Source organism: Panthera onca, chromosome C1 (assembly GCF_046562875.1).
Source record: "Panthera onca isolate mPanOnc1 chromosome C1, mPanOnc1 haplotype 2, whole genome shotgun sequence".
Lineage (NCBI taxonomy): Eukaryota > Metazoa > Chordata > Mammalia > Carnivora > Felidae > Panthera > Panthera onca.
In genome coordinates, this window is record NC_138346.1 from 70,618,441 (window position 1) to 70,642,576 (window position 24,136).

General features: G+C 35.1%; 1 protein-coding gene across 8 annotated transcripts in view; it reads right to left on the minus strand.

The window, feature by feature from the left end:
- Positions 1-24,136, minus strand: part of SLC4A10 (solute carrier family 4 member 10) — a 317,997-nt gene that overhangs the window by 126,040 nt on the left and 167,821 nt on the right. For all 8 annotated transcript variants that reach the window (XM_060621101.1, XM_060621094.2, XM_060621093.2 and 5 more), the window contains 2 exons: positions 15,802-15,940; positions 8,640-8,800 (listed from right to left, as the gene is read on the minus strand). In XM_060621101.1, the coding sequence (XP_060477084.1) occupies positions 8,640-8,670 (31 nt within the window). In that variant the 5' untranslated portion in view covers positions 8,671-8,800; positions 15,802-15,940. The remainder of the gene's footprint in view (positions 1-8,639; positions 8,801-15,801; positions 15,941-24,136) is intronic.

A 24,136-nucleotide genomic window follows, 5' to 3' on the forward strand; every position in this document is an offset into this window, starting at 1 on the left:
GAGGTTCATTCTCACCACTCTTTGTCAACATAGTATTGGAAGTTCCAGCCATAGCAATTAGGCAATAAAATGAAATAAAAGACATTTTCCAATTAGTAAGGAAAAAGTAAAACTGTCACTACTTGCTGAAAACCCTGAAGATGCCACCAAAAAACTATTATAACAAATGAATTCAATAATGTTCTAGCATACAAAATTAATATATAGAAATCTGTTGCATTTCTATAAATTAATAATGTACTATCAGAAAGAGAAATTAAGTGAAAAAATCCCATTCACAATTGCATCCAAAAGAATAAAATACCTAGGAATAAATTTAACCAAGAAAGTAAAAGACCTATACTCTGAAAACTATACAACATTGATGAAAAAAATTGAAGAAGACACAGATAAATGGGAGGATATACCACACTCATGGATTGAAGGAATTAATATTGTTAAAATATCTATTCTATCCAAAACAATCTATACATTCAATGTAATAATCCCTATCAAAATAAAATGGCATTTTTCACAGACAAGTAGCTTAAAATTTGTTTGGACCCACAAAAGACCCCAAATAGCCAACACAATCTTGAGAATGAAGAATAAAGCTGAAGGTATCATCATCCCTGACTTCAAACAGCACTTCAAAACTATAGTAGTCAAAACAGTATGGTACTGGCACAAAAACAGACACATAGATCAATGAAACCGAATAGAGCCCGGAAATAAACCCATGCATATATGGTCAATTAATCTACAACAAATGAGGCAAGAACATACAATGGGGAAAAACAATCTCCTCAAATAAATGGTGTTGGGAAAACTACATACAGAATGAAACTAGACTATCTTACAGCATACACAAAAATTCACTTACAATAAAGACTTGATGGCAAGATCAGAAACCTTAAAACTTCTAGAAGAAAACTTAGACAGTAATTTCTTTGACATCATACATAGTAGCATTTTCCTGATATGTCTCCTCAGATAAGGGCAACAAAAGCAAAAATTAACAAATGGGACCACATCAAAGAAAAAGTTTTTGCACAGCAAAGGAAACTCAACAAAACAAAAAGGCAATCTACTGAGTGAGAGAAAATATTTGCAAACCAAATATCTGATAAGGGGCTAATATCCAAAATATATAAAGAACTCCTACAACTGAATAGCCAAAAGCAAAAACCGGACAAAAGATCTGAATCTAAAGATATACAAATGGCCAACAGGCACACGAAAAGATGCTCATCACTAATCATCAGGAAATGCAAAACAGAACCACACTGAGACCTCACATCTGTCAGAATGACTAGTATCAAAAAGACAAGTAATAACAAGTGTTGGTGAGGATGTGGAGAAAAGGGAACCCTCATGCACTGTTGGTAGAAATGCAAATTGGTGCAGCCACTAGTAAAACAGTATGGATGCTCCTCAAAAATTTAAAAATAGAACTATTGGGGTACCTGGGTGGCTCATTCGGTTAGTGTCCAACTCCTGATTTTGGCTCAGGTCATGATCTCACAGTTGGGAGTTGGAGCCCCATGTCAGGCTCTGCACTGGCAGAGGGATTCTCTGTCTCCCTCTCTCTCTGCCCTTCCCTTGCTTCTGTATGCTCTCTCTCTCTCTCTCTCTCTCTCTCAAAATAAATAAAGAAACATTAAAAAAAAATACAACTACCATTTGATCCAGCAATTCCTCTTCTGGGTATTTATCTAAAGAAAATGAAAATACTGACTCAAAAATATATATGCAGCCTTATGTTTATTGCAGCATAATTTACAATAGCCAAGCTATAGAAGCAACCTAAGTATTCATTGACAGATGAATGAATAAAGAAGATATTGTATTTATACACACACACACACACACACACACACACACACGAATAAACTCTTGCCATTTGTGACAATACAGATGGACCTGGAGGGTATTATGTTAAGTGAAATAAGTCAGACAGAGAAAGACAAATACTGTAAGTTTTCACTTATGTGTATAATGTAAAAGATAAAATAAGTGAACACACAAAACAAAACCAGACTCACAGATACAGAGAACAGACTTATGGTTCCCTAGGAAAGGCAGGTTGAGGGAGAGCAAAAATGGTGAAGGGGATCAAGAGATATAAACTTCCAGTTATAAAATAAGTCATGGAGATGTAATATACAGGACAGGGAACATAGATAATACAGAGAGACACAGATGGTAACCAGAGTCATATGGTGAGCATTTCAAAATGCACATAAATGTCAAATTACTATGCTGTACACCTGAAAATAGTATAATATGTGTGCCAATTATACTTCAATTTAAAAAACCAAAAATTCCAATCAAACTATAAAACAATGAATTTCATTGGCTCACATAATGGAAAATCAATGTTAGGCTGGATTTAATTCTGTTTTTCTGACTCTGTCAGTTTCTCCCTCCTCTAGGTGTGAGTTTAACCTTAAGGCTGATTTTCTTTATGGTCATAAGGTAGCTGCCAACAGCAAAAAAGAAATCTATATCTTTGTTGATATCCACATATTCTTTGACTTTTGTGACTTTCTCTTAAAAGACAAATTCTCTTAAGTCCTACTGACATAGCCCTGTCCATGCTGAGACAATCCCTGGCTAAGGAAATATTGTCCCCATGACTGGCTTAGGCTGATTAAGAACTAACCTTCACTCTGGAGTCAGTTTTCTAAACTATAGGTAGACAAACTTTTTCTGTAATGGGCCAGATAAAAAATTTTAGGCTCTGTAAACCATGCAATCTCTGTAACCACTGTTCAACTCTGCCTGCCTTTAGAGCATGAAAGTAGCCATAAAGAACATGTACACAAATGAGCATAGTTGTGTGCCAATAAAACCTTTTAATGGACACTGAAATTTAAATCTCATATGATTTTCATGTTGTAAAATATTAATCTTCTTTTCATTATTTTTCAATCATGTGAAATATAATACCATTCTTAGCCCACAGGACTAACAAAATAAGGCAGTGGTGCATATTTGCACATAGAGTGTAATTTGCCAAACTTTGCTCTATTACTTTTCTGTTTACAATGTAAAGAGGTAGAATGTATGTGCAGGAATCGGCCATGATATTCACTATAGTTACCTCTGAAGTCCCTTTCAATTCTGAAAATGTATGATAGTGTAGAATATTTAAATCTATATCTCACTTCTTTGGAGATAAGTAGTTATAATTAATTTGAAATAAAGTAAATGATAAATTGCCAACATATGTGACTTTACACTGAAATCTTGCTAAGATGGAAAAATGTATATAAATATAAAATATGTAGCATAAACTTCATAATGAGTTGTAAAGTAGGTTATTAAAACACCAAAAGGATACCATTGTATCACAGCTTCATTTGTAAGCTGTGATGTGTATCCTCAGTTCAATATTCTAATCAAAATCAAATGAATCACATAAAACCCCATGTACATAATTACAATTTTTAGTTCTTACCAAAGTACAGTCTTTCCAGGCTTGAGCACTTCAAAAACCTTTAAGTCACTAGCTTCACAGTTTTTCAGAAATAAGGGCTTATTTGAAACAGTTACATAAGAGAAAGTAAATAGAAAAAAATGCTCATCTGCTCATTAGCCACACAGAAATACACAGTAAACTCCTCTGAGGTATAACTGCATCAAATAGATCCTAATGAACTAGAAAAGTTAATCATCTTGCTTAAGAACATAACTTATACTGAGGTGAGATTTAAGTACCAATGGGAATCTGATTCACTAATCACTTTCATTGTTCTCTTCACCACTATAACATACATTAGTGTTAACCTTGAAAAGTAGGAAAGGATAATGAGCCATAATGGCTTTGGGCCCAGCATCAAGTCCTACAATCTCAGCAGGCTATGATGTCTAAATAATACAGTCTAGCCTGCCAAAGCACAATGCCAAGATCTTGGTGATATCGGAAGAAGCAAGAACGAAAAGGATAAATAAGGCACATGCTTCTAGCACCAAGCAGGCTCTAGGAACACTAGTACCCTTTGTGGAAAAAGCCTCAGAAAATGAAAATTAAGTTTCATTTTAACTGGGCAATTATTTTATCGTGATCAATCCATCTTGACCAGTGAATGAAAACCTCCAGAGATCATGAGATGTTACCAATTCTATATAAATCTCTGCCTCTTAAAAGATAGTCATATACATTAAAAGCCCATTGTTTTACCTTCAAAAGATGCGAGGGGTAGGAGTGAGAAATAGAAAGAATCTAAATTCAGCAGTTTGCTTGACCCCATTCACAGGAGTGTGTACACTAAAAATGTGAACTACCCTAAGAACACTTACTTTCCAGATCAAGGATGGTAATAGTATAGACATATTTTAAAATGTGGCTATTCCCATACTCCCAAATCTACAGGTTACATTCAGTGGAGCAAAATATTGATTTTTCCTCCAATAGTCTATTTTTAACAACAAAAGTTTTTTAATGAGTTGAGAGCTATGACTGATAATCTGATCATGGTACTAACTTTAATTTGGTTTTCATTTCTTAACTCCCATTGACAGAATTAGGTTAAACCATACACATGCAGACAGAATACTTCCATTATTAACCTTTACGGTGCTGAATTTCAAAGAGATTAACACAGACCATAAAATCACGTGTAATTTATATGAATGTAATTAAGAAGCATTTTAAATACAATTAATCTCCATGTCAGAATAAATCATGGTAAGAAATTACATATGGAGAATTTAGGATTTGAAAAGGTTAAATAATATTTTGAAGGAAGACATTTAAGTTTATCCTGAGTTTCCTGAAACATTGGGAAATAGACATTTTTAAATTAACTTTGTCCAAAAGAAAATCCTACTTTAATTATACTAGACATTCTTGACAGACCTGCCAGATACAAATGGGATTTCCTCCTGTTAAGTCTACAAAAATCTCTTGAAAGAATTATCTAAGACTCTATTAAATCAGAACATTGATATAAAAATCCTTGATAATTCTAAAACAATATCTGGGTCATATTTCTCTATTAGAAAATGTCTAGAAAATATTAATGCTGCAAAGCCTGCACATTCACAAAATGTAAGAGTTTAGAGCCCTTAAAGATACATATTATATCCAGCTTTTGGAAAATTGAAACTAGTGATTCATATGTTAGTAAGTGCCTAACATACAGGAAAACATGACAAATAAGAGGTGAAGATAAGTTCCAGTCTTATTATTAACCACTAAGGTCACAAATTATCATGAAATAGAATAAAACCAAACTTATGATTATAGGTTAATAAAAGAAATTATTCCCATGTCTGCCAGTATTACCTATGATACATCATTTTCTGTTTATCTGTTTATAAAATAGGGCATATATCCTCCTCCCTATCTTATAAACTTTACCATGATAATAAAATATAATGTGAAAATATAAAGTTAGAAGTCTTAAAAATATGAAGCATACTTATTACGCTTAGCAATAGGGCTCAATTGCCACAAAGTAAAAATAGCAATAAGTAAACAGTAAGAAAATCATTATAAGCTAAAGGGAGAAAATGTTCTAATAAGATTTTATTGAAGGCAGAAATAAATACCTTTGGATTAAAGAAGTCAAATTACAATTACTCAAAAAGAGGGAATCTCCTCTCATTAATGAGTGAAAAGGAATCTAAGGTAATAGTGATCAACAAGTATTTTTAATTATATGTTTGTAATGTGGTATTAGCTCTAAACTAATGACATCTTCTGGATGGTATTTTACAGAGTGCTCTACACTGTAAATGGGACATTCAAGATGAGCTACTTTAGAGACAGAAAGATACAGACTAATTAAACAAGAAGAATAAAAGCTATTTGGGGTATCAAGTCTTCCATTGAACTACTATCCTTTGTAAGGATAGACTTAGAAAATGTAATTTGCTTTCAAGAGCGAGAATTAACACAGCTAACAACCTTCCCACAGCTTGGGGAAAGGAGCAGTGGTAGGGAAAGGAAGCATAAATTTAGACAATAAAACGGAACTAAGGTGATGAAATGAACAGAGGTTTAGTCAAATTCATGGGAGAAGATTTCCTGGTAGAAATAAATTTCTAAAGAAAGCATTAGAAATTATATGCTTTAAGAAATTTAAAACCTGGTAAAACTATGAAGGGTATTTTCTGAGGCTAATTTTGCCAGGTTGAGGAATTTGACAGCCTCATTAGATATAGCCAATCCAAAAGTATTTTGGATTACTCCATTTTTCAAAGGTAATGTCATCACTGACATAAACAGCAGAAACAAACTCCTTATTTTGGGCAAGATCTTTAACTTTCAGAATCTCAGTTTATTTATAAAGAAAGGATAACAATAATAATACTGAGGCCCAATTTTGTTTTGAGTATCAAAAAGATAGTATAGAATTACTTAAAAGAGCTTCCTAAATTGCAAAGTACCATGAAGAACCCAGCCATTTGGTTCCTAATTAAAACATAAAAATGTTTAGGGGCTATCGGCAGGACCCCATAATGTAAAGCTAAGAAATTAAGTTGGATAACTACTGTTCCAGCATTCACAAGAAATTTGCTAATTCCTAAGTTAACCCTTTTCTTTAAGTCTTGATTTAGAGTGATCCATTACTGCATCCTGTGTTCCTCTGAAAAGTATACTGTATTTAAGTTCATATAGCCTATTTGGCTTTAGTTATTTATTTTATTTTATTTTATTTTATTTTATTTTATTTTATTTTATTTTTTATTTTATTTTTTCTAGTTAGGTATTTTATTTATTTTTTAATGTTTGTTTATTTTTGAGAGAGAGCAGGCATGAGTGGAGGAGGGGCAGAGATAGAGACACAAAATCTGAAACAGGCTCCAGCAGTGTTGACAGCTCAGAACCTGACTCGGGGTTTAAACTCACAAACTGTGAGATCATGACCTGAGCTGAAGTCTGATGCTTAACCAACGGAGCCACCCAGGAGCCCCTTTGGTTCATTCATTTAAAGGAAAAGCTCTTTGGGGCGCCTGGGTGGCTCCATCGGTTAAGCATCTGACTTCAGCTCAGGTCATGATCTCACGGTTGTGAGTTTGAGCCGAGCAGGGCTCTGTGCTGATAGCTCAGAGCCTGGAGCCTCCTTCAAATTCTGCATCTCCTTCACTCTCTCTGCCCCTCCCCCGTTCTCTCTCTCAAAAGTAAATGAACATTTAAAAAAGTTTTTAAAAATAAAGGGAAAGCTCTTCATAGGTGTAGTATGAAACTCAGAAGGAAGGCTTCTCTTTCCTGTTTGCTTTTTTTTTAATATGAAATTTATTGTCAAATTGGTTTCCATACAACACCCAGTACTCATTCCAACAGGTGCCCTTCTCAATACCCATCACCCACCCCCCCCAACCCTCCCATCAACCCTCAGTTTGTTCTCAGTTTTTAAGAGTCTCTTATGTTTTAGCTCCCTCCCTCTCTAACCTTTTTATCCTAAGCCAGGATATCCTTCTTTTCACACATATCACAATGTATGCATGCCTATCTGCATCAATGTCCAAATAAATAATTTTTAAAGTAATTAAACAATCATTAAAATCTGGGCAACATCTACTTCAAGTCATTCTCTTTCTTCAGCCAGTGGTTGTAGTATAATATAAGGAACACACAACTTACAGGGGCCCTTAGATGGAACAAGTGCCATGAAAATCTCAGAACTTCTATTTTCTTACTGAAAATTGGGAATGACACTTCATGAGGCTATTCTGAAGATTAAATTATGTACATTATTTTTTAATATAATATTCTCTCACTTATGGAATCAAAAAACATTTACAGAGTTTTGGGGTGTTTTTTCCTCCTCTGTAATATAATGCAGACATTAAAGTTTCCCTTAAGTCTTTCTACTTTGCAAAAAAATTCTACATGGAACTGCTTTTATTTATTTTTTCCAAACTAGAAATTTTTAAAAACTGCCCAAGTCCTTGCTTTGTTTTTATTTTTAAAATCTCCATTAACTATTTTATTTATACTCTTTCAAAACTTTTTGTATTATTTTGCTTTTATGAAAACACATTTATCATGTTTGTCATGTTTAATATCTTTTATCAAAAGATACAGGAGTTCTTTGTCCCTATTTCTAGAGTAACAGTAAGATGTTTCCTACATATAACTGCCTGTGTTCTATAGCCATAACAGGCTTCTAATACAAATCTCTCATCCCAGGGGCTAGTCATAGTATTAAATTACAAACTAATTTCAAATGCATTGCTTGCCATCCTCTGGAATTAATGAGTTTTATTTTACGTTTAAAATAAATGGTCATACCTTTCTGTTCTATTCTAAATTAACAATTTTTGTATCTACTGAATTTTTAATATGATTATTTCAGGTATTTGAATATTGAAAAAATCATTTTCTAGTTTTGTGGGGTTTTTTTCCTTCAAATTTCTAATGGTGACAGCTTAATTAAGCATGATAGTGGAAACAGTATATACTAAATGGGAGTCAGGATTAGTTCTTTGTTCTAGACTTGCCATTAACAAATTAGACCATATTTCTCCAAATTTCAACTTCTTTTATCTAAAATAAGGGGGTAGGAGAAAGTCATTTTTAAGGTATCTTCTGCTGACCATAAGAACTGATTTTCCAAGAGTCACAGAGTTATAAGGAAAAGAAAATAACAAACCTCAGCTATACCCATAAGAGTGAAACAAACTAAGGGAAAAAAAAGATATACCTGCAATTTCTTCTAAAGTGTTGGCATGCATGTCCAGTAACACAGTTCCATTCAGAATACAACTTCTCAGCTCAAACAAGCTGTGCAATGACAGAGTGGCCACATAAGGCTTGCTCCATCTTTCTCCTCCGTCTTCCACATCTTCTTCAAACTTCAGCCACCTACACAAATAAATATTATCAGCACATTGAATATCATATTGTAGATGAATGATCCTTTATCCAAAGAATAAAAAGCAGAAACAGAAAAACAGTCACATTGCTTCTAGATTTTGTGGGCTTGGGAAGTAAAACCTAGCCCAAGTTATTTGGTTTATTTCATTTTAATTCCACTTAACAAGCATTCTTTTTGTCACTGAAAGATGTATAGAAAGCCAAGAAAAACTCAAATGTTATTTTTGTTAGTTTATCAAGCTCTGAAAAAATATTTACTGTGTTTATTCAGTGGTCACTGTGAATCTGCTGTAAAATTAATAGAGTATACTTCATAGAAGGATAATGGCAATTGAAAAAGATGCAAAAGAAAATGAAAGAATACTCATTTTTCTGTAGTAGGAGGTCTTAAAATAGAATATTTGATCTCCTGATAATTTTTCCATTCGATTTTTAGGGAGACTAGTATAACTTGGGTCCTCTTCTGTAAGAAAAATAAATATTAGGCATGCTTGGATGAAATGTAGTACAGTCATTTCCTGGGGACTACAGGAACCTATAAGCACTGAGCTCAGTCTCTAATCCCTGGGCCTTCCTTCCAGGGATGGAGAACAGAGGAACCTGGATATCAAGGCGACAAATGGGAGACCACTGCCTTTTTGGAGTGAAATGAATTGTAATATTTAAGTTTCTTCAAGTAAGATAAGTGGAAGGAATAAAGAGAAAAAATGGAAGAAATAAAGAGAAACCAGAGATTCTACTGCTATGGCACAAGCACTAAATTTCTCTCATTCTTTTAGGGACTTGTTGTCTAATCCTAATAGATGACCAACTTAATTCCACCATTTGTAATATATCCTAAATAAAGCCTAAATTGCCTTTCCTCCCCTTCTCTTCATTTTCCTTATTTCTTCTCTCCTTAGTCATTTTTGCCCTAACTTCCTCTTTCTGTGCAATATCACTCAAATTCTCTATAAAATATTGTATTATTGTTTTATGTAGTCAAATGATCCAGCTCCAGGGGAGGAGAAATGTGTTGCAGTAACTAGTTAGGGAATCAGTGGATCAGCCAGAAAATAACCAACCACAAGGGCTAGTCAGAATGATTAATGTGCAGAGTTCTAAGAAAGATAAAGAAAGCTATTGATCTGTCCTCACTGTTCAGGGAGTAAAACATTGTCAGGAAATGAAAATGAAACCAATAGGGAAGAATAGTTGTGCCTACCAAAAGTTTATAGACAGGGAATACCTAATACCTACCATAAGTTTATAAGATATTTGAAGGTTGCAAAAATTTACATTTAAGCCACAAGTCACTGACTGTATTTCTTCAATGCTGGAATTTTATAGAATTTTTTTGTCTACACCGCTGGGAATTTTTCATATTATTGGTTCTTAATGATTTTCAGGCCTTGACAGGGACATAATATTTCATAAATCATTTGATAGTTATTAGTACTGTTCATCAACTAATTCTCCCTCTCTACCTAGTAAAGAATAGGATATCACCACCTGGCTCCCCTTTTACTGGGTGAGATGATATGACTACTGACTACCTCTGGATAATGAATTGTAAGCAGAAATTATGTGCATCACTTCCAGACTATATTTTTTGCTCATTTTTCTAATTGATTTGTGTTCATACTATTGAAATTTGGGAGTTCTTTACATATTCTACATATAATATTTTTGTCAAATATATGGTTTGCAAATTTTTTTTTTCAACGTTTTTTATTTATTTTTGGGACAGAGAGAGACAGAGCACGAACGGGGGAGGGGCAGAGAGAGAGGGAGACACAGAATCGGAAACAGGCTCCAGGCTCTGAGCCATCAGCCCAGAGCCTGACGCGGGGCTTGAACTCATGGACCCCGAGATCGTGACCTGGCTGAAGTCGGACGCTTAACCGACTGCACCACCCAGGCGCCCCATTGTCTTCATCCTCTTAACAGGATCTTTCACAGGACAAAATGTATTAATTTGGGTGAAGTCCAATTTATGAATATTTTCTTTTATAGATTGTACTTTCAATATCATGTCTAGAAATTCATCATAGACACCCTAAGTCCTCAGGTTTTTCTCCTGTTTTTTTTCTCAAATTTGTATAGCTTTATGTTTTACATTTAGATTTATGATTTATTTTGAATTAAGTTTGTATACACTCTGAGGTTTAGATTGAAATATTATTAATTTTTAACCTATAGCTGTCTAATTATTCAAGTACACTGTTGAAGAGACCATCCTTTTTCCATTTAATAGCTTTTGCCCTTTGTCAGAATCCAGGTAGCTATACATGGTTTGGTCTTTCTCAGTTCTCTATTCTCCTATATTTTTTCTCTCAAATTTATATAGCTTTATGTTTTACATTTAGATTTATGTGTTCCATTGATCTGTCTATCTGAAAAGAAATTTTAAAAACAAATCTATCTAAAAGTTATATTCCTTCTTTTAGAATAATTTCCTTCAAACTGGAGGCTTGGTCTTTTAGAAAAGAAAAATGGAGTCTCTGGGAATTCCAGTTTGGTAGTTAAGAAAAAAAAATAAATGGATGGACAATTTGATATGGTCATAGATTTTATGAATATAAAATAGGAAGAAGCATAAGATACTTCCCATAAAAGAAACTCACAAGTGACAAGTGTCAAGTTTCTAAACATTTCAAGATTCAGTGCTTTAGGCCAACTCCAGAATGATGTCAAAAGCTTTAAGAACTATTTAAATAATGTTTTTTAAAAGACTATGTTAAAAATTATATTTTATATTATATACATATATTCTCTATACACACACACACACACACACACACACACACCCCTAAGTGTGTTTCTCTTTTCTGTTTCTTTATTCCATTTCATATTTCAAAGATAGGAATTAAGAGGTCTGGGAACACACCAAATCCTGTTTAAAGATTTGTAGGTTTGTAGTCAGTTGCAAAATGCCTGATTGTAGTTAATGACCTAAAGTGCTGCAATTTATTCCAGTTTTCAAATAAACTCAGCTGACATTTGTTTGAATAGCAAACTACAGCAAACAAGAGTCTCACAGGCATGAATGAGACGTAATGAACAATGAAAAAAAATCAAAATTGTAGGCCAATTGCAGGACATTTTCTGTGGAGGGGGTGGACTTAAACCCTGTGAGATTATGTGATTTTCCTATGGTGTGTCTGGATCTGTTCTCATCCATGATTAACACATTGGAATCTCTTTCTACTAAACAACAATATAAAATAGGTGTTTCATGAATTCTTTGAAGATTAAGTTGATGATAATCTCTTCTGTAACACTCATATTAAAAATCTACAAAACAAAATTCTTCTGCAAATTAGAAATAGATGTTCTCCTTAGAAATTAACTCCCGTTTATTCTATTCCCGCTAATTCCTTTTAACTTTCCTAAGAATTTTTATTCTCTGATTCTACGCAAATAGAAAATAAAATACCAACCAAAATTGTAGCCTGGGGAGAAGTTACGAACTCTTAAGAGAAAACATCCTCTTTTGGGTAGGGCTAAGGCTACGGTGGAAGAGGGACAAGGTTAGGGTGGAGGCTAGATATTAACATAACAACAACCACAAAGTGCCTATTTTAAGGGGAAAGGGGAAGTGAAAGATATCCAAACCTAGAAACATTAGTTATTCTTTTTTTTTTTTTTTTTTAACGTTTATTTATTTTTGAGACAGGGACAGAGCATGAACGGGGGAGGGTCAGAGAGAGAGGGAGACACAGAATCTGAAACAGGCTCCAGGCTCTGAGCAGTCAGCACAGAGCCCGACACGGGACTTGAACTCACGGACCGCGAGATGGTGACCTGAGCCGAAGTCGGACGCTTAACCGACTGAGCCACCGAGGCGCCCCAATATTAGCTATTCTTAATCCATATTATCTTCACATCTCATATCTCATGGAAAAATCTTGATGGCTTAAACCTTTCCTAATTTTGAATATCAAATGTTTTCAGAGCATCAGTAAAATTGTTTTGATGCAATAATCCGTTTTGACACTGCCATGTCTGTATCAGAGGCCAACTGCTACCCCCTGCTTTGCCTCTTCTGAGCACATTTGTGGGAAGCATTTTTAAAGGGCAACCACAGTGAGTCAAGCATGTTGTCTTCATAATTGCACATCTGTGGTATCTTTGCAGGCTTTTCTATTAATAACATTATATGTTATCTATAAGCAGGACATTGGAATTGTGCTGATTTCATTAGCCCTTGTCATATGGCTTCTTTTAGGGTTTTTAAAAGTGAACAGCTGTTTTTCACAAACATTTATTAAATAATTATGATTCAAAAATTTAGCTTCAAAATCTAAAACTTTGCTTAAGTTTTACTTGGCAACAGCAGTGGGCATGAATTATTCAATTTGTGATATGTGACAGGTGCAATGTGCTGATAAAATATCCTTTTTATTTCTACTATTAGGGTAGAAAATTATTAATCCCCCCAGAATACTAATCAAAAGAAAGAAGGGCTTCAAATATTTATGCTAATGACTTATTAGAATTAAACTGCATTTTGAAAATTAGATGGAATCCTAAATTAACTAAAATTAGTCCTTTTAGATGAACTAGGGCAACCAGAACAAAATTAATTCTGTTACTTTAAAACCCACTACATTTCTAAGCCCTCAATAAATACACTCTGTACTTCCCTGATGTATTGTGTCTCCGCCAAAATTCATCTACCCTCCTCTTCAATGTCTGCTGCTATTTTGATTGCTCATCAGATGTCTCCTTGAACCTCAAATAGCTGCACCATACGTAAGGTTCTAGAAGGATAGCTCAGAACACAGGTCCTATTGAATAACATTAGAGAATGCTAATAATTAACTGGATCAACTCTTTTGTTCTTTACCCATGAACAACAATACATTTTGGTGGTTTAGGATAAACCTGTTGTTCAGGTTAATCCATGAGAGCATGATAAAATCCTACCTGCTCAAGTATGCTAAAGAGAAAGGGCTACATTCTAGTCTCATTCTGCCATTGTGATATTTCATGAGAGTGAGCAAGTCGCAAGGAAGTTACTGCTTAAAAGGAACAGATCACTATTTTATCTGGAAGGTGAAAAATCACCAATCATTTTAAGAATAAGCGAGTTACTCCTGACAAAACACACATTCCAATCTTACTTCTCAGCTCTATCATGTAGGATGAGAGTAAAGAAAAGAATATAAAAGAAATGCTTCCAAAAAGTACTTCCCAGCAATAAGGAGACTCAAACTAACAACAGCTTCCTAGTCATCATACCCAATAGATCGCCCTTCTTCCTGCCATCCAGGAATAGCTAGCATTTCTTATAATCAGGTCAAGACAGATGTGTCTAGCCTTAAACAGGGAGGTTTGCATTTTATTTTATATATTTTAACGTTTATTTACTTTTTAGAGAGAGAGCTAGAGTGTGAGCAGGGGAGGGACAGAGAGAGAGAGACAGAGAGGGAAACACAGAATCCGAAGCAGGCTCCAGGCTCTGGGCTGTCAGCACAGAGCCCGATGTGGGGCTCGAACACACGAACTGTGAGATCATGACCTGAGCCACAGTCAGATGACTGAGCCACCCGGGCACCTCCGCATTTTAAATTCCTTTTCAACAACTCTTTAGTCATGAGAGAGTAAAATTTATAATGCTAATTGGTGCATAAGATTATCATATATTGGTTTTCTGTCATCAAATAACAAAGATAAGCATTCATATTATATATTTGAAAAAGTCCAAAGCACTTAGTTTTTGATGCAGTTGGAAGAAAACAATAAGATGGATGGTTTTTAATCTTAAAATTTACCATGTCATATAAAAACTACTTCAAATTTAGTCCTTTACTTAAAATATATAATAAAGCTTCAGAAAGAAAATGATTACATGATTTTTTCATTAAAAAAGGTAATTCATACAGAATAACATATCACTAAGCATTAAAAAAGGCAAATAAATAATACAATGGTTTGACATAAAATATGAACAGTTAGCTCACAGGAAAAAAATTAAAACATATGCAAAGATGTTCCATTTCGCCAATAATTTTAAAAATGTAAATTAAAATAAGATTTATTTTTCATCTATAAAATTAGCAAAAAAAAATCTAAAAGTTTAATGATTTACTCCAGCAAGGGTTTGAGGGAAATAAGCACTCTCATACACCGTTCATAAAAGTATGAATTACCAAAACATTTTATAAAGTCAATTTTGCAATCTCTATCAAAATTTAAAAGCCTGCTGTTCTTGGTACATAAGTTCCACTGCTAGAAATTCACCTTACTTAGGGGTGCCTGGGTGGCTTTGATGGTTAAGCGTCCAACACTTGGTTTCCGCTCGGAACATGATCTCAAGATTGGTGAGTTGGAGCCCAGCATCAGGCTCTGCACTGACAGTGTGGAGCCTGCTTGGGATTCTTTCTCTTCCTCTCTCTCTGCCCCTCCCCTGTTCATGCACTCAACTCTCTCTCTCTCTCTCTCTCTCTCTCTCCAAATAAATAAATAAACTTTTTAAATAAAATTGTAAAAAGTTATTTTGAAAAAACACCTATGTTGAAATGTACACATATCCTAGAAACACATTACAAAATATTTTTATCCTCACCAAATAGTACATAAATCCAGTATACCTACAGCCTCTTAGAATGCTTTCCCTTTCTTTAAAAAAAAAAAAAAAAAAAAAAAAAGCCCCACACTCAAATTATCATATAATATGCCTAGTTTGGGCACAGGCCAGCAGTTGAAAAGATAGAAATAAATTACTTTTAGATTCTTATTGTTTTCCTGATGACACACAAATTATGCTGCTGTTTATCTTTCAGGCTGCAGCTGTTGCTGGCTCTGCATCACTGTTTACTATAATTGCTGTCTTCAGATCTCATTCTGACCCATATCCCATTATAGGATATGCCCAGGCCAGATGAGCCATTTCAGAAATCGACAGCACTCACGAATGTTTGCAAAACCATGGCTTTACAAATCTCTTTTCCAATAGCATGAAAATTATTTCCTATACCTTCCCGCTCAGCAAAAATCCTCACCTGGCTGTTTCTCGCCATTCAGCATCCTCACCTTCACGCCAGCAAATCTCATCCAGTTCTGTGAAAAGGTCATGAGGAATGTGTTCTTCATCATCATCCTCAGTTCCAAGAATAAACTGTACTCGTTGTGATGGTGTGTCTAGAGAAAACCAGAGACGTGAGTATGCATTACCATGACTTCAAGCTTAAAATTTCCTGGTCACCCAACTCCAACACCACTCCAGACTCACATCTCCCTGCCCGCCCCCTGCAACACTCATCCATGGTAGATTTGGTAAATTAAAACTAAATTTAGCATTACCTGAAGTCTAGTATAATTTGGGAGCAAAAATATGCAAAATGTAGATGCATTATATATATATATATATATATATATATATATATATATGTGTGTATGTATGTATATACATACACACACACACATATATACATATATATATTCAAAATAATATTAAATGTTATGATTATTTTTGGATTGTTTACAGCATTAATCATAGAAACTATTTCTATATTTCCCTCACACACACATACATGCATTTTCTCTCATCATATATGCTATACTTTATGGGAATATTTAGAACAGGCTATGATAAAATTCACTTATACTAAAACTATGCTGAATGTAATTCACCATGAACTCCTTTGTGAGGCTCTTTTTTAGTCACACCTTTGTCCCTTCCCGAACCCTGACAACCACTAATCTGGTCTCCACTGCTATGGTTTTACCATTTCCAGAATGCTATCTAAACAGAAACTAAATCCAAAATCATCCGAGTGTGATATCATCTACTGGTGGTGTTTGCTTAAACATTCAAAGATCTCTCAACCATGACTACGGTGCGAGTCACTACGTTCTTGGTAGGGGAGTAAAATAATGCGTGGTTTGGACACAAGACACACAGTCTCAAAGGTGTACATGGTGTTCCCGGAAAGAACATGTTGTTCACAATTTGAGGGTCTCTGGAGAAGGGACCTACATCATTTGGCAGACGTAGATTGACGGTGTTTTCTACAAGGCTTCCAGTCCTGCTAGTTGGCCTTAGAGTTTCCAGTTCGGTTAAGATAACTGGATCTAGACCCTGTTTCTAGACGCACTGCATGAGAACAGTTAGTCCAGTCTGATCTGTTTGCCTACGCTACCCACGAAGTGGCATTTACTCATTCCACTGTGCGACCGCTACAGAAAAGGGGGTAGGGAAGACACCCAAAGGTGTTATTAGGGTTTTTGTGTGGGAGATGAAGGCACTGAGAACATCCTTGCATTTCTGATAAACTTCTTAAGCTCAAAAGCAATGATAATACAAACAATGGGCAGAGTCACCTAGCAGAGAATGGCAGGACAGCAGTCAATTATATTTATGGATCTTGTCACAGATTGGGAGAGACACATGAAGGTATCTTTCTTTATGAGGAATGCTCCAGGAGAAATTCTGGAAGATTATTAAATTCACTTCCACACGGTACCATTAAACGTGTTCATCTCCAGAAGCTATACCTTCACCTTCTTTCCACCCTACTCACACCAGACCTTTTGTTGGAAAGGGTAAAAAGTAAAAATGAAAAGGGAACTTTCATAAAATTTATAAAAATTTATGCCTTCCACTTGAATTCATTTGGGCCACTGCAGGGAGACTTGGCAAGCAGTATACTCAACCAAGTGGTGATTATACTTATTATTTAGGACCGTGTCAAACCAACAAGAATGTCTAAGTGCCTAAACCAGAATTAAGTATTGAATTCCTGAGGCCCCCTGTTAGCTGGACTACCACTCAGAGAGTGTACCAATCAGGATGGACTAAGGTTGCTATAAGGGAAAAGGGATGATATATCACATCCAGAAATGGTCTTGGTGGAATCTTGGATAGTCAAAGCAAGGTTATTAATCCCTTTCTTCCTGATCACTATCCACAAAGTGGCTGAGAGTAAATTATCCCTTTCTGGGGGGAGCCACATTCAGTGACCAAACTGCCTTCGCTAATATGTAGTACGTGGACTAGGAGGAAAGGAGGAAGGCAGAGTCAGAAGTCTTTTCATTTTGATTTTTGAAGATGTCCTTCCAACACTTAACAATAACAGATGCTGGTGGGTAATAGGGACTGTGGAAGGTCCAATGGATTTTTGAGTGAATTTGGGGATAAAATAAAGCATGTTATCTAACTTCAAATGATTCAAAAAGCTGAAAACATAACACAGTTTAGTTTCAAGGGCCACAATGGCGTATCTAGAATCAACTGATCAGAGTGGAAGAGCAACACGATAACCTCAGATTAGAGACATCTGCTGACCTCTTATCAAGATAACATCTCCTAAATTCTAGCCCGGTTTCCATGTAAGGGCTCCAGGACTTTCCCAGGGCTGCAGGCTGACTACAAGAATTTACCTAAAATTCTTTGGTGAGTGTTTCATTCTTTAGCAGGTCATTTATATCAGCATGATAAACCCAATCCAGTACGGTAGGAGTCCAATATTAATTGGTGCCTAATCTGTGGTTTCCCCTTGAATTTGTCTCTTTTAGGGAAATCTTCATGACAGGGTCAAAGCTCTCTTGTAGCAGACAAGATCTACTGCAGAAAATTCCAAGAACTCTTACTTCCATCTCCAAATGATCTGAAGTTGGCATGGCAGACCGTAAGAGGAATCTGAGCTAAACAACAGCTCAACTATTGCCATTCTCCTGTAACCAGCATTGCACGACCCACTTTACCCATTTCCCAAGAAAGCCAGCCAACATTCTCATGATTTGCCTGATTTGTGTACATAGGGCTGATGAATTTCCCTCTCATGCTCAGTGTAAGTACATATCTCTGAAACTATTGTCTGAAAGGAAATGCAAATTTGTTGTGCCAATTGTCACAATTGGACGAACCTGAGACTGACTAGAAGCTTGTCAAGGAAGTCCCCTTGCCTAAAGGAGGGATGGTACCAACCATTTAGGCAGCTGTTTTAAAATTTATTCCCTGGTTCTCAGCCTACAACTATCTTCTCACACTGCCCCAATTCCTCCTTTAAACAGGCAATAAAGTAAAGGAATATTTATTGCTCCACTGATTTACAATTTGATCAGCAAGTTTGCTACCAATCCCAATGGACTTCTCTCAATCCATTAGTCATCCCATGAATCAGCTCTGATGCCCTCCTCCTTCGTCCTCCAAACATCCATGTCTCTGTCAGCATCCCTTCCTCATTGCCAAAACTGTCAAGAACTGTGAAGGGTGTTAGCATTTACCCTGACATTTTATGGATGCTGGAAAAAGACAGGAGACTCCTAGAGACAAAACATAGTTTATCACTCACAACAATAGCATTCATCAGATGAAAATCATTTGTACTGGTACTCCAACCACAATTCCCACAGGAGAATTTGCAAAGAGCCAAGAGATGCTGCATAAACAACGGGTTGTGTTATAAGAGGGGGCCAATGTTATGGGACCCAACTCCTTCCTAAGGGACAGTAAGCCTCCCTGACCTCTGTCTCATAGGAAGACATGATGTTTACTAAACTGTACAGTAAACAGAGATACTATCTCTATCTTCCAAGTCTGTTCACTATACTGACATCCTTGAAAAGAAAGGCACAAAGGCAGTCAATGCCTCTGCTCACAAGATATAAAGGAACATGGCCGTGAATATGGTTGTGGGGAGACAATTCTCCAAGGATCTGTCACTCTCAGAAAACATCTTTGGAGTCTGTGTTGCTAAATTGAAACTAGCCCTTATAAAACTTCTTACCATCTTTATACCTCTTAATATTCCCAACTTTATTTATCCATTCTTTAATTTACTCTCTAAGGATTATAAAAAAAAAAAAAAAAAGGATGCCTAGGGATTTTGCCTTCATCATTTCCTCTTTGGTTTATATTTTTAAAATATTATCTGATTACTTACCTAGAGATCTTTACTAGGTTGCTGGACACAAAATCAAAATATAAAAAACACTCTATTCCTATATTGCAGTAAAAATTATTTAAAAATCTAGTAGAAAAAATTCCATTTACTTTAGAAGCAAAAATACAAGGCTATCTAGGAATGAATTAAAAAATATGTAATACATTCATAATGAAAACTATAAAACTTTATTAAATGATATAAAAGTAGACCTAAATAAATGAATGAGTATATACTAATGAGAAGCCTCAATAGTGGAAAACTGTCTCATAAATTCAATGTTATTCCAACAAAACATTTGGTATTTTCAAATATTTTTGTAAAACACAAAAGAACGAGTAAATCAGTAACAAACGCAAAGTCATTACTGAATTCTATAATATTAAATATTTCACTTGTGAAAGTAAACCAATTAATCAGTTATTTAAAAGATTAGGTTATAATGATCACAATTGAGAGGATTTCAGAAGTCAAAAGTGAAAATATACATATAATACAAAACATAGCATCATACTTTCTGAGTAATAAATAAATGTTTGTGGTGAGGAATTGCCTATCTCATTAGCTTTGTCTTCTGCCACTCTTTGCCTTGTTATTCCATTCAGAGTACATTAGCTTTCTTTCAGATTCTTAAAAATACCATGCTCCTTTCCATGACAGGGTCATTGCACACACTGTTTCCTCTAGCTCTCCTATGTATCGTTCAGCATCTACTTCGATGTGATATACTTCAGCAAGCCTACCTAAACAGCTTTGCAAAATACACGCAGAAACACGCATATAAGCACATTCGTATGCAAACAATTAAGTTAGGCATCTGTTTTCCGAATTCATAGCACTCTGTACTTCTAGTTACACTTATCTTGATCGTAATTTTAAATGTGTTGCACAATAATAAATTAAATATTTTAAATTGTCAAAATTAGTCTCTTGGAAAAAAGTAGGAACAAGTCCTAAGAGAGAAAATTATGCATGCAAAAATGCTTTTCAAACTATAAAGCATTATATGAGTATTATTGATGATGATTGATGCTAGTGGTGTGTTATAATGATAATATAGGTCTATCAAAATAGATTTAGAGTTTAAAACAGGAAGAATGAGAAAATAGTAGTGCCATTGATTAAAAGAGCTATAACATAGATGGACCTTGACCGCATTATGCTAAGTGAAATAAGTCAGAGAGAGAAAGATAAATACTGTATGCTCTCACTTGTGGAATCAAAACAAAAAACAAACACACACACACACACACACACACACACACACACACAAAGAGATTTGTGGTTACCAGGGGCAGGGGGGTGGGGACTAGGGGAACTGGAAGAAGGTGGTTGAAAGGTATAAACTTCCAGTTATAAGATGAATAAGTACCAGGCATGTAATGTACAACATGATGACTATAGTTAACATTCCTGTATGATATTTAGGAAAGTTGTTATGAGAGTAGATCTTAAGTGTTCTTAGCACAAGGGGAATTTTTTTTAATCTTTTTATTGTTATCTGCATGAGATGATGGAGGGTGGGTGTTGATTAACCTATGGTGGTAATCATTTCACAATATATGTAAATCAAACCATCATGTTATATACATTAAACTTACACAGTAATGTGTCAATTATTTCTAAAAAAAAAAAAAAAAAAAAACAGGGAAAAAGAGGGTTGTCAAAATGAGAACCTGTATTACAAGCGGAGAGCTCAAAAAAAAAAAAAAAAAACTTTCAGATACGCTGAATTTGAAGGGACTCTGGGACAAACATACAAAGATGGTCATAGGGCAGTTGGAGGTTTGAATGTGGAAAAAAGGGCAGGGTCAGTGGTAGAGACATGGGTGGCATTCAACCAGAGAAGTCATATGATTATAATGAATGAGTACTCAAAAATGAAAGAAGAGTAGGGATAGAAAGAGACTCAACATCAGGGGAGTAATCAGCTTAAAAATTTGGAAGAAGGAAAAGGAGTTAACAAAAGAATCAGAAAAGGAATAGATACGTAAAAGAATTGACACATTAAACAAACATATTTAATGGATACCTTCCATAGGTCAGGTACTATTTAAGGAGTGAATTAACACTGATATAAACAGAAAAAAATCTCTGCCCTCATAGAGAATAGAGCTGATGGAGAGATAATATAACATAAGCCATGTTTGAAAAGGATTTCAAAAGAATAAGAAGTCAATAATGTCAGATGCTATAGAATCAATGATGAGAACTAAGTAGCAGCTACAGGATTTGGCTAGTTGAATGTTCAATAGCACTGCAATTCCAGAGAACATATATTATCAGAAATAAACAGGTTGTTTCCATTTGGAATAGAGATTATATTTTCAACGAATTGTTAGTTAAGGAAATCAAACTTACATAGTTACACTTCCAGAGGAAAACCACTAATAGAATAGTAATTGTAAACAAGCAAGTTCCCTAGCAAAGTTTCATTTTTTTATTATTACCTATGTTACTTATATTGTTTTAATTACTCACATATTAATACCAGGTTCTAAAGTACAGTTTTCCTAATAATGAATGAAAATATTCTCCTTTCTGTAGGCTTTGTTTCCAAGTTCACTATTTTTCAGGCACTTTCTGGAGAATAGTCAACAGATATGTCGAGAAATGTACTTTTCATAACAATATAACAAGTAAAATGACAGAAGTGAATTGTAAAATTTGCATTTTACATACATGACCTTAATGTCATGAAGACTGCAAGCCTCTTGCACTATGACATTTAGCTCAAGGGAGCAGATTCGCAATATGAAATGTTTACCATTATGCATTTCTGAATTACTTTATCCTTGTTTCTTCCTCTTTATCCTTGTGTACTTTAGGTAAATCAATATTCAGATAATCTATCTTATGAAATTATGAAATAATGACCACTTTGATGGTTCTGTTTCAAATTCATGTCCAGTCTCTGCAGATCAATATTTTCCTTCATTTGAACTTTAAAATTTTGCTCATGTTTTTTAATATTACATACAGTCTGCTCATTTAGATTCCTACATTTACTTCATTTACATAATTGAAATAATGTATTTATTGCTATTAATGATAATTCGCTCATTCTGTTATAGGGTAACAGATTAATAAAATAATATTTCAGCTGAAGCACTAAGAGCCAATATGTATTTCTCTCCAAAGAGGATATAAGAATACATGCAGAATTTATAAACCATGTTCCTGAAAACCTACTTATCTAACTCCTCACCCACAGTAAGGCTATAAAAGGTCATAAGTTGAAAACAGTAGACACGTTTTGGAGAGGACTTTTTCAGAGAAAGCTGTAACGTGAGTTCCAAGTCTCCTTGCTCCCCTACAAAGGCAGGGAAGAGGGGTGTCTACCCCTTCCTCGAGCAAAGTGAGTAGACCTCCAAGGGCATCAGAAGGGCTTGATATATCCCCTGCAATGAACTGGGGTATGATTTCTGCCTGAGAAACACAGTCTGCCTAGCTGCTGATGGCTGAGATTGCTGCTTTAGTAACATACTCTTCCAGTATTATCAAGGCAATGGGAGTATGTATATTTTCTGGGAATCATATATGGGCCACACATGAGAGAGACAGAGAGACAGAAGGAGAGAGAGAGAGAATGTGGAATGTGGACTTATCTTTGATCCTGTCCAAGAGGCTGCCATGAAGCAGAGACAAGACTTTAGCAGAGAGGATCTGTTACTATAGCTGAATGCCTAGGGGATTAGGAGGAATAAGCAATAAGGCAGAAGAGAGTGCAGGTGAGAGACCCTCCAGGGACAATGAGTAAATTCAAATCCTTATTAAGCCTAGAGTGTGTGAAATCAGCTTGCAATAGTACGAGTTAAGTAAGAACTTTCCTGCCCAAACCCCTTAGGTTCTCTCATTTCCTATGATCCAAATCTGAAAGGATCAGAAACCAAAGTCAGGACTATGAATGAACATCTGAAAGAAGGAGAAGTTCAAGGTAGGAGAAAAGAAAAAAGCAACTACGTCCTCTTTCCTCAACTGCAGCAGGCCTGGGCAAGAGAAGGGGGAAAAGCCTTAGGGTTAAAGCAAGTTCAAAATTTTCACTATTACATGAGACTAAATATTTTAATTACTGATTAGAGGACTTTGAGTTACCTAAAAGTGACTAGAAAAGCTGAGGAGTCCACCAGAGTTTTCACTGGAGAGCAGAATAACAATCAGACCCACTGAATAAATATAAAGACTTTATGATTAAATCTGACATGTAGTATTCATTCAATGTAACAGTTACAAAAATCATACAAATGATCATACTTCTTTCATATTCATAAATGGGTCATTAACCTTTAAACCCTATGTTTTACTGACACAGTTGACTATGTTGAGATTATAAAGAGAGAAAAAAATAGATTTTTCATTTATTAATATCTTCTATGGGCCAGCCATTTTCATTTACTATCTCTTCTATGTCTTACAATAACCCAGTTGAAAGGGCACTGGTATTAATCAG